The following is a 12,414-nucleotide window of genomic DNA, read 5'->3' as shown; positions in this document are numbered from 1 at the left end:
ATTTAAATAAAAAGTGGATATGATCAAATCCACATACTTTAATTTATCTCAGGTATATTTAGATAAAAAATAATATAATTAAATTCACGTACTTAATTTAACTCAGACATATTTATGAAAAATATGACATAATAAAGCCTACTTACATTGATATATTTCTCTAATGCAAATTAAAATGAATTTTCAAAATAAGTTTGTAAAGAGTGGAAGAGCGAGAATTTTAAGTATACAAAAATTTTCCATCCAGCGCTAAACCGTTTTCCTTCATTTCCTCTTTGAGATTTCTTATCAAAATGAACTTAGGATTTGATCATATTTATAAAAAGTTGGGAGAAGGGTAAAATTGAAATATCAGCCTGCAGAATATGCAGCTTGCATGCTGAGGATATGCATGCTGGGGGATGGAGGTTACTTTAAGACAAAGCAAACAAAAAAAGAAAAGGGGATGAGATTGAATTTTTTTATAAAGGTACGTTGGGGAATGGTTGCTTTAATGAAAGCAAACAAAAAGTGCTTGCCGGCATTCTTTATTATATTATTTATATTATTATAATATTATTTATTTATTAATATTATTATTAGTATTTATTTAATTATTATTATTATTATTATTATTATTTGTTTTATTTTTTTAGATTGTCACACCAAGACTCAATAGATTTAAATTTTTGGGTCAAGTCAGTGCACACTCATGTGTATCACGCCTACCTATAGACTCTTTCGGTGCTAACAAGTGGTATCAGAGTCGATAGTTAATAACTCTAGGTGAGAGACATCGTAAAAAAAATTTGAAGCGTGAAACTAATTCTCTTGACGTGCTAACAGTTGAGGACCAAATGTGTGACCGAAACCAATAATGATCATCTAGGTCTGGAAGATAGATCTGAATAAGGGTCAAGATGTGGGAAGTATGATTGGTTCGGAGGCCTGTGGAATGCAATTCGAGACATATAAGACACGGTAATAAGGCCTACTTGAGCAACTGTTATAGAGTTGGACTTACTCTCATGAGGGAAATGATTTTCATTCAAGGGGGAACATTTGGAATTAACAAATGAGTGAGAGATTGTTGAGAATTCCACTTGTGAGTTTGTCATATATTGAAAAAATTGAGTAGATGATGGATGCTTATATATATGGTTGGGCCCAAAACTCAATAGGTTTAAACTTTTGGGTTAAGTTGGTGCTCACTCATGTGTATCAAACCTACCTATGGACCCCTCTAGCACTAACATATCCTTTCTCACAATTTCATTATATTACTCACAAGTTTTATTCCACGATAATTTTTACAATTTTGATTATTTCCTTTATATATATATATATATATGTATGTATTAAAGTACTTTTCCTCTGTTCATATAACATTTATTATATTTTATAATTATGTTTCATAAATTAGTTAACCATATGACTCTATTATCACCTAGGCATTTTCAATTTTCAATTCAGATGTTATCCTATCCCATAATTTTTTTCTTCATTTTTTATTTTTTTTAATACAACCTTAATTTCATTGCCTTTAATTTTGCAAATAAATCTTATCCTTTTAGCATTTTCTTCATTTGCCAATTTTAAGTTTGAGCTTTCTACTTGATGTTTTGTAAATAGCTAACTAAATTAATTTTACCATATTTCTTTTATGTCTTTTTCATTAACCAACATCATCCTCACTTTTTATACATTTTATATTATCTAAGTTTTTACTCTTTCTTTCTCTAGATTTAACTAGTTTAAATGTGTCACAGTTTTCCCCTTCATTTATATCTAATCTAATATATAAATTATTATATGATATATCTATTTGACTTCACTAGCCATCATTTTTTGCATCATGATCCCAACCCAAACTTTCTTTTACTATTTGAAAATCTTTCTCTTGATTCACCTAAAACATCTTTTGTTATCTTTTTAACACAGCTAACTATCATACCCCAATGAGTGTTTGTGTTTACACCATCCTCTATTGTTCAAACACGATTTTTTTTTTTATCATTTTTTAAAGTTTTATTATATTTTCTCCCTTTAGGTTTCACCACCTAGTTCTCTTGCACTGATATATATTATCAATTTCACTTCTATTTTTAAATAAATATATCTAACACTAAAACTTTATGTTGTATAGTTAAACTTTTACTTGGGATAATTTTATATTATTTACATAATATACAATCTACTCTCTCATTGAAGAAAAAAAATCTATTTGATTTTTATTTTGTGTACTCTTGAACGTCATTAAGTGTTCTTCTCCCCAAACTTATTTTTATGTCCATATCCATATTATCCATATATCTCTCCAATAATCTTTATCATTTTTTCCAATGTGTCAATAAACATCTAAAGCAACTCCTGCGAATATTTTCTCAGTGCTTGATATCTTCGGTATAATTTTATTCATATCTTCTTTAAGGTTTTTTGCGAAGCCTATTTAAGGAACATGTGCACAAATAACATTAATTGTCTCTTAGCCTCAGACCACCTAATTTTTTATAATTCTATCCCCTATTCTGACCTGCAATACCATCCTTTAAATCTTTGCCTGCAATGATTCTTATCCTATCATATTTGTCATTTCTAGTGTATTAGAGTTTGAATAATATTTTTTCAATTTTTGTTTTGCTTTTTACTCTATCCTCTTAGTTTTATTGAAGACATATTACATTAATTTTTCTTTTAATCATTGTATCTACTATTTTCATACTTTTATAGTAAGTGCCCCATATAATTTAAGTTGCTAATATAATCCTAATCTCTTGAACCAATTTCTTTACCCTTCAATGTCCATAATGATGTGGTAATCCTTATATATTTGGCACTATGCTCGGGTGCAACACAACCCATTGTCTCGAGGTGACGACCTTGCCCACCCTTACTCACTTTTTGATACACCAACATAATATAAATATAGAGGATGCCTTAATGAATAATCGGAAATGATTCATATTATTGAGATTTGACAAGTTTTATATTATTAGTAACTGTATGTGAAAAGATTAATATATCTGAGTGCATTACAAGTAGAGCTATTTTTAAAAAGTATAATTCTTAAAAAATATTTTAAAACTAGTATTTTGAAAATACTTAAACAAAATTTGTGTATTTCCTCTGATTTTGGATACAAAAAATTGCATTGGAATCTTTAAACCAACTTGCCCTTACATCATCTGAATTTTAAATTTTAAATTTAAATTTAAATTTATATAAACTTAGAAAAAATAAATTATAAAATTATATTATATTTCTTTCGAATACATACAAACCCAAATTCAACTCAACCAAAATCCATTATACATACACTGTCTTACTGTTTTTCATTATTAATTTTTTGCACTTTCCACGTCACTACAAATAATCTCTCCAGTGTGACTGGTTCTTCCTTCCTCTGTTCGTAATCTACCGGACAAAGCCATGGTAGCCCCTCCTTCCCAGCCTCTCACTGGCGACTAATCACCCCGCAGAATATCTCTCTCTCTCTCTCTCTCTCTCTCTACAAAGCATGTGATCCTTTCAAACGGTACCAACAAGACATAACCACCTACCATGTCTGCATGCCAATCCTCCTCACTACTATCCCACAAGGCCTCCCTATCCCCCTTCAAACCCCATCTCTTCCGCCAACGCTGCCGCCGGCGATTCCCATTTCTCGGCGATCCATCTCGAATTCATCCCCCTGCACTACCCTCCCGATGCCTATTCCACCAAATTTCGCCCAAACTCTCGGTTTCTTCCTCTCTGAGCACCGTGGTTTCTACCTCCGGCAATGCGATTGCCGCGGCGGCGGCCGTCGGCTCAGGCTCGGCGCACGCCGCCGTGACCTCTGCGATAACCCAAGTCGCGGTTACTGCCGTGGCCATTGCCTCAGGGGCGTGCCTCTCAACCAAGGTTGATTTCTTGTGGCCCAAAGTGGAGGAGAAACCGGGTATGATCGGAATACTGCTTGTGGTTGCTTTCTATCTCAAACTTTCAATGATAAGAAAGCTACTGGTTGGCGTTTAAATTTTATTAGTTGAGATCTTAGGACTGCCTTTGGTATGCAAAAGTCCATTTAACTTGAAGAGTAAATCTAAATTTAATTTTAATTAAAAAGGTGAGGGTTTGAACTTCTTTTTTTTGGTCGCTGATGCCATCTTAGATTTTAAATTTACTTTAAAGCTTGTTAGATAAGACTAGGAATAATTGTTTGAATCTAAATTTTGCTTCCTGTAAGTAAGTTCAGGTAGTGCTTGCTTATTTTTGGACCCTGTTTTCTTGTATCAAAACTTGATATGCTTTGTTGTTACTCACTGACAATTTTGGGGGTTAACGTTGAGTCTGAGTTTGCTTGAATTGCCAAATTTTGAACCATATGAAAATAACATGATTTTTGAAGTTTCTTTGAAATTTTAGCTGAATTTTAAAATTTCAACTGATTTTTAAGATAATTAATCAGAAATTTCGTCCAAATGAACAAAAAATGGGGTAGGCAGAGTGGCAGACTGTCCTGGATATTTATTCTTTTCTGTGTCTTTGTTTTAATATCTGAAATTGGATCTCCATTTAAAAAAAAATAAAAATAAAAATCTCTCCCAATTTCATTGGCCTGGGGCTTTAGTTACCAATCTATGAATGTTTGCTGAGTTTCTTCAATATCATGATTATTTTTGAAAATCTGAATCAAGCTCTATTAAACCCGTTAACTACAATCTGATATTCTAAGTATAATCATACAATTTCTAAAATTTACATGTTTTAAAACCTACAATTATAATCATCTCCATGTTCTGATCTTGAATACCCAAACAGCTGGGCTGTGCTGGCGATGCTGGTGCCAGATATACCTGATGATTTGTGGTGGTAGTGATGGATGGTTTAAATTAAGGTTATTAGTGTTGATTTCATTAAGCACAATCAACCATACGAAAGCCTTAAATTTTGGGGGAGCTTTTGCCTTCCAAATAGGTATATATAGGGGGAAAAAAAAATTAGAACAGGTCAAATACTCAAAAAAAGATTTACAAGAATAACCCCTAAATGATCCAATAACGATAGTTGTTGGATGACAGTTGTTAATAACAATGACAAGGATGAAAGTTCCAATAGTTCTCTCTTGTTAAAAGGTCTTCTAAAATGAAAATTCCAAGAAGCCAAAGGGCTACCAGTATCAACCACAAAGAAATAAATCTACTCTCTTGCCCTGAGCTCAAATGAAAGAGACATGGAAAAGATGTGGCTAGTGTTGAATAATTGGGTAAAATGGAAGACCTAACTTCAATGATAGGTATTTCCCTCTATTTATAATATATGTCAAGTACAATACCAATAACCATAATACCTGTACTAACTCACACTTATTACTAACAAAACTCTTAACACATAATAATAATGCTAAATGACTAAATAACCATTAACACTCCCCCTTAAGCTAGAGCATATATATTATTTGGTCCTAGCTTGTTACGAATGAATTTCACATGAGCACCTCCCAAGGCTTAGTGAACAAATTAACAAGCTAAAACTCAGGCTTCACATAAGTGGTTGTAATGAGCTTTTGTGCAAGTTTATCCCAAATAAAGTGATAATCAACTTCAATATGCTGTGTTTGCTTATGGAAGACTGGTTTGGAGGCAATACGAATAGCAGCTCGATTGTCACACATCAACTCCATAGACTGAGAGTGTGGAAAACCTAGTTTTTTCAACATGTTCTTCAACCAAACAAGTTCACATGTAGTGTGTGCCATTGCTCTATACTTTGACTAAGCACTTGACTTGGCCACCACAGTTTATTTCTTACTTTTTCAAGACACCAAATCATTACCAATAAAGATATGATACCTAGTTGTGGATCTTCGGTCAGAAGGTGACTTGGCGTAATCTTTACATGTATATCCCTGAAATATGAGTGTGATCTTGATCCTGATATAAGTGACTTTTCCTTGGCGCACCTTTCAAATAGCTCAAAATGCAAATTACTGCATCCCAGTGACTTGTTCTTGGGAAGTTGAGAAACTGACTCACAACACTTGTTGTGAAGGATATATCTGGTTGAGTGGCTATGAGATAATTCAACTTTCCAACAAGTCTCCGGTACCAACCTAGGCTAGGAAACAAATCACCTATATTTGATACTAACTTACTATTAGGATCCATGGGTGTGTCAATAGGTCTGGACCCCAATAGCCCTGTCTCATCTAAAAGATCAAGAATATAATTCCTCTGTGACAAGACAATTCCCATACGAGATCTTGATACTTCTATACCCAAGAAATACTTCAATGGTCCCAAGTACTTGGTCTGAAACTAACTTTGCAGGAAAAACTTTAGGTCCTGAATGCCTCGATCATCATCACCAGTGATCACAATGCCATCCATACAATAAGCAAAATCCTGCTAGATGGAGTATGAAGATAAAATATAGAGTGATCTATTGCACACTATCGAAGGCTAAACTGAAGTACTACAACACTAAAACGGACAAACCATGATCTTGGATATTGTTTTAATCCATGTAATGATCTCTTAAGCCGACACAATGAACTTGACTCCCCTTGAGCAACAAACCTAGGTGGTTGTTCCATATATACCTCCTCTTGAAGATCATCATGTAGGAAAGCATTCTTCACATCTAACTAATGTAGAGGCTAATGACAAGTGGTGGTTAAAGAGATGAACAAATGTACTGAGGCTAATTTAGTGATAGGAGAGAATATGTCTAAATAATCCAAACCGTACACTTGAGTATATCCTTTAGCAACAAGGTGGGTCTTCAAACGAGTCACAAAATCATCAGGATTGACTTTCACATTGTACACCCCGCAACAACCAACCATGGACTTATCAGGAGGAAAAAATTCCAAATCCAAGTATCATTATCATGTAGTGCACACATCTCTTAAACCACTGCAGTCCTCCACCTACAATGGGATAGGGCTTTAGAAATAGATTTTGGAAGAGTGGCAGAAGACAAAGTACTAACAAAGCAGTAATACAAGGGTGGGAAAAAATCATAACAAACAAAATTAGAAATTAGACGTTGGGTACACGTGTGCTTACCTTTCAGAACAACTATAGGAAGGTCAACATCATGGGAAATAAGATTATCTTGCGAGGGAACTAGAGGTACAATAGTAGAAGCTGGAGGAGGCTCTCCTCCCTTGAGTTGCTGTTTGTATACTTGCAAATTGGGATAATCCAAGTGATGAGAAGGACTTAAAATGGATGATGATGTAGGAGGATTGTGCGTAGATATTAGGTTTGGATTTGGAAGGCAAGGCAAAGGAAGGGACTCATCAAGGTTAACAGAACTCAAGGAATCAGAGTAGTATGGTGTAGACTCAAAAAAGGTAACATTAGCAGAGACATAATTGATGTAAAGTAGGACAATAATATTGATATTCCTTTTGAGTATAGGAATAGCCCAGAAAAATACATTTGATAGGATGAGGATCCAACTTATTCGTTCCTAGAGTTAACTAATGGACAAAGGACACATAGCCGAATATACGAGGAGGAAGGGAGAACAAAAGAGCCTTAGGGAAGATAATTGAATATGAGATTTTACCACCAAGGGTAGAGGATGACATTTTATTGATGAGGGAGCAAGCTGTGAGCACAACATCACTCCAAAAAACTTTGGAGACATTCATTTGATACAATAGGGTACAAGTAACATCAAGAATATGTCTGCTTTTCCTCTCTAAAACTCCATTTTGTTGTGGAGTATGGGTATAGGAGGATTGATGGTTCATACTAGAATTATTCATATAGAAACAGAATTGGGTATTGAAGTACTCCTTAGCATTATCACTACGAAGTATCCGGACTGACATATCAAACTTTATTTGGGAACAAAATGTGCAAAAGATATTAAACAACTCGGAATGGTCTTTCATTAAATATAACCAAGTCATTCTAGAGTAGTGATCGACAAATGTAACAAAGTATCGAAACCCCAACTTCAACATGACACGATTTGGACCCCAAATATCGGAATTGACTGGCATGAAAGGACTAACAACCCGTTTTTCTACTCAGGAAGCAAAGGATGATGATGTTTTCCCAATTGACAAGACTCACACTCAAGATTAGACACATAACTCAATGTAAGAACTAGCTGTTTCAACTGGTCCAAGGACGGATGGCCAAGGCGACAATGGATTTGAAGTGGTGTAGTTGCGACTGTGTAGGCAATTGGAGGAGAAAGTGACTTAAAGTAGTAAAGTCCACGAGCCTCACTTCCTTCGCCAATTGTCTTCCTCTTCAGATCCTGAATAACCACAGAATTAGGAAAGAAAGTGACAGAACATTTTAGTGACTTTGTAAGCTTAATAACTGGCATGAGATTGAAAGGGGATTTAGGAATGTATAAAGCAGAAGAAAGAGAGATGGAAGGAGTAGGATTTGCTGTTTCTGTTCCTATCCCCTTAATTGGGTTAAATGGAAGACCTTAACTCAATGGTAGGTCTCTCCCTCTATTTATAATATATGTCAGGTACAATAGGAATGACCATAATTCCCTTACTAACTCACACTTTTTACTAGAAAAACTCTAACACATAATAATAATGCTAAATGACTAAATAACAATAACACTCCCTCTTATGTTGGAGCATATATTTCATATGCTCCTGGCTTGTTACAAAAGAATTTCACACGAGCACCTCCCAAGGTTTTAGTGAACAAATCAACAAATTGAAACTCAAACTTCACATGAGTGGTTGTAGTGTGCTTCTTACAAGTTTCTCCCGAATAAAGTGACAATCAACTTCGATGTGCTTTGTATGCTCATGGAAGATTGGGTTGGAGGCAATATGAATAGTAGCTCGATTATCATACATCAATTCCATAGGTTGAGAATGTGGAAAATCAAGTTTATTTTAACATGTTCTTTAATCAAACAAGTTCATATATCTTGTACTCTGACCCAGCACTCAACGTAGCCACCACAGTTTGTTTCTTACTTTTTCAAGACACCAAATTACCATCGACAAAGATACAATACTTGGTTGTGGATCTTCGACTAGAAGGTGACCCTGCCAAATTTGCATTTGTATATCCTTGAATATGAGTGTGACCTTGATCCTAATATAGAAGACCTCTCCTTGGTGCACCTTTGAGATATCTCAAAATGCGAATTATTGCATCCCGGTGGCTTGTTCTTAGGGAATCGAAAAACTGACTACCAACTCTTGTTGCGAAGGATATATTGGTTGAGTGACTATGAGATAATTCAACTTTCCAACAAGTCTCCTGTATCGACTTGGGTTAGGCAACAAATCATCTATATCTGGCACTAACTTATTATTGAGATCCATGGGTATATCAATAGTATGGATCCCAACAGCTCCGGTTCATATAAAAGATCTAGAACATACTTCCTCTGTGACAAGACAGTACCCGTATGAGATCTTGGTACTTCTATACCCAAGAAGTACTTCAATGTTCCCAAGTCCTTGGTTTGAAACTTACTCTATAGGAAAATCTTTAGGTCCTGGATGCCTCAATCATCATCACTAGCGACCACAATGTCATCCACATACACAAGAAGAAAAATCCTGCTAGATGGAGTATGATGATAAAATACAGAGTGATCTATTGCACACCGATGGAGACCAAACTCAAGTACTACAACACTAAAACGACCTAACCATGCTCTTGGAGATTGTTTTAATCCATACAATGATTTCTTAAGCCGACATACTAAGCTTGACTCCCATTGAGCAACAAACCCAAGTGGTTGCTCTATATATACCTCCTCATGAAGATCACCATGTAGGAAAGCATTCTTCACATCTAACTGATATATATGCCAATGACTAGTGGTGGCTAAAGAAATGAATAGACGCACTGAGGCAATTTTAGTGACTAGAGGGAATGTGTCTAAATAATCCAAACCATACGTCTGAGTATATCCCTTAGCAACAAGGTGGGCCTTCAAATGAGGCACAAAACCATCAGGATTGACTTTCACATTGTACACTCACAACCAACCACAGACTTATTAGGAGGAAAAGGTACCAAATCCCAAGTATCATTATCATGTAGTGCATGCATCTCTTCAACCATTTCGTCCTCCACCTAGAATGATATAGGGCTTCATAAATAGATTTTGGAAGAGCAATAGAAGACAAAGTACTAACAAAACAGTAATAATAGGGTGACAAAAAATCATAAAAAACAAAATTAGAGATCAGATGTTGGGTACAAGTGCATTTACCTTTTCGAACAGCTATAGGAGGATCAACATCATGGAAAATAAGATCATTCTATGAGGGAACTAAAGGCACAGTTGTCGAAGCTAGAGGAGGCACTTCCCCCTTGAGTTGCTGTGTGTGTACTTGCAAATTGGGGTGAACAAAGCGATGAGAAGGATTCAAAATGGATGAAGATGTTGGAGGATTGGGCATAGATAGTAGGTCTGGATCTGGAAGGCAAGGCAGAGGAAGGGACTCATCAAGGTCAACAGAACTCAAGGAATTATAGTATGTGTAGACTCAAAAAAGGTGACATTAGTAGACAAAAAGAATCAATGTAAAGTGGGATTATAACATCGATATTCCTTTTGAATTTTGAGTATAGGAATAACTTAGAAAAATACATTTGATACCATGAGGATCTATCTTATCCATTCTTGGAGTTAATTGATGGACAAAGGACACACAACCGAATATACGAGGAGAAAGGTAGAACAAATGAGCCTTAGGGAAGATAAGTGAATATGAGATTGTACCACCAAGGACAAAGGATGTCATTTTATTGATGAGGGAGCAAGTTATGAGCGCAACATCACTCCAAAAAACTAGATGCAATAGGGTACGAGTGACTCCAAGAATATGTCTGTTTTTTAGCTTTGCAACTCCATTTTTTTGTGTGGTGTGGTCACAAAAGGACTGATGGATCATACTACAGTTAGTCATATAAGTACTGAATTGGGTACTGAAGTACTCCTTAGCATTATCACTACGAAGTATCATGACTGGCATATCAAATTGAGTCTTTGTTTGGAAATAGAAGGCATAGAAGATATCAAAAAACTCAAAATGATCTTTCATTAAATAGAACCAAGTCATCCTAGAGTAGTCAACAACAAATGTTACTGAAACCCCAACTTTGATGTGACATGACTAGGACCCCAAATATCGGAATAGACTAGCATGAAAGGACTAATGACTTGTTTGTCGACCCAGGAAGCAAAGGAACACGATGATGTTTGCCCAATTGACAAGACTCACACTCTAGATAAGACATTGAACTTGATATAGGAACTAGTTGTTTCAACTTGTCGAAGGATGGATGACCAAGGTGACAATGGATTTGAAGTGTAGTTGCGACTATGCAAGCAATAGGCGGAGAAGGCAAGTCAAAGTAGTAAAGTCCATGAGCCTCGCGTCCTATGCCAATTGTCTTTCTCGTCTTTAGACCTTGAATAACCACATAATTAGGAAAGAATGTGTTGGAGCAATTTAATGACTTTGTAAGCTTACTAACTAACATGAGATTGAAAGGAGATTTAGGAATGTATAAAGCAGAAGAAAATGAGATGGAAGGAGTAGGATTTACTGTTCCTATCCCCTTAACGGCAATAGTGGACCCATCAACAAGGGTAACTTGAGGTAGATTTTTAGGATACTGGAGATCAAAAAGAAGTTGTTGCACCTGTTATGTGGTCAGTGGCAGCAGAATCGATAACCGAAGGACTCGTAAGAAGAATACTAGATGACATACAAACTATAGGATTACCTTTCTAGACAAAAGACGCAATGTGATAAGATGTTTGTTGGGACTATTGATACTGTAGAAATCTTGAGTACTCCTCTAATATAGTCACAGTACGCAGTTCGTTAAAACATGTGACTAACGACGGAACCATACTTTTGGGATTTGCAAACTCCATCCCAACATTCACAAACTCAGACCAATGATCACGAGATTAATTTTTGGAACAATCGGAACATGTTAATGGAGGGATTGGATCATTGCTGGATGATTTCAGGCCAAAAATATGTTTGAAAGTAACTTCACACGCTGGTGCGTGGGCTCGGCCCTGGCAGCCTTCGATCAGCACGTGAGGGTGCGTTGAACACTGCCTGGATATGGGATTTCAGTGGGGGGCAGATCAGAAAAAAAAAAAAAAAAAAGAAAGATCAGCAGTGTCTGTAGGTGACTATGGTGTTGTTTTTGCAAAATCGATAGTAGATTTGGTGTTCTTGAACTAGCAGTGTTGCCCAGAAAATTTCCAGCAACTGGACTGACTTTCGGCTGCTGCTGGCTGTTTTCTAGGGCTATAGTATTGCTGAAAATTCTTCTATCATGGTAGACATGCAGCGGAGTTTGGGTTTTAGGCTTTGGTTTTGATGGTGGTGGTAACAATTAGGGTTTAGATTTTAGAATCATGCTCTGATAACATGTTGAATAATTGGGTAAAATGGATGACCTC

At 35.8% G+C, this 12,414-nt stretch overlaps 1 protein-coding gene across 2 annotated transcripts in view; it reads left to right on the top strand.

Moving 5' to 3' along the window:
* Positions 1-3,376: 3,376 nt before the first annotated feature.
* The window catches only part of LOC131159674 (uncharacterized), a 97,941-nt gene continuing 88,903 nt past the window's right edge, over positions 3,377-12,414 (top strand). Inside the window, exon 1 of one of the 2 annotated variants that reach the window (XM_058114753.1) lies at positions 3,377-3,919. In XM_058114753.1, the coding sequence (XP_057970736.1) occupies positions 3,541-3,919 (379 nt within the window). In that variant the 5' untranslated portion in view covers positions 3,377-3,540. The remainder of the gene's footprint in view (positions 3,920-12,414) is intronic. The other variant, XM_058114754.1, reaches the window with a different exon arrangement.

Source organism: Malania oleifera, chromosome 7 (genome assembly GCF_029873635.1).
Source record: "Malania oleifera isolate guangnan ecotype guangnan chromosome 7, ASM2987363v1, whole genome shotgun sequence".
NCBI classification, from domain to species: Eukaryota; Viridiplantae; Streptophyta; class Magnoliopsida; order Santalales; family Ximeniaceae; genus Malania; species Malania oleifera.
The sequence above is the reverse complement of the archived record's forward strand: the minus strand, read 5'-3'. Positions and strand labels throughout refer to the sequence as shown.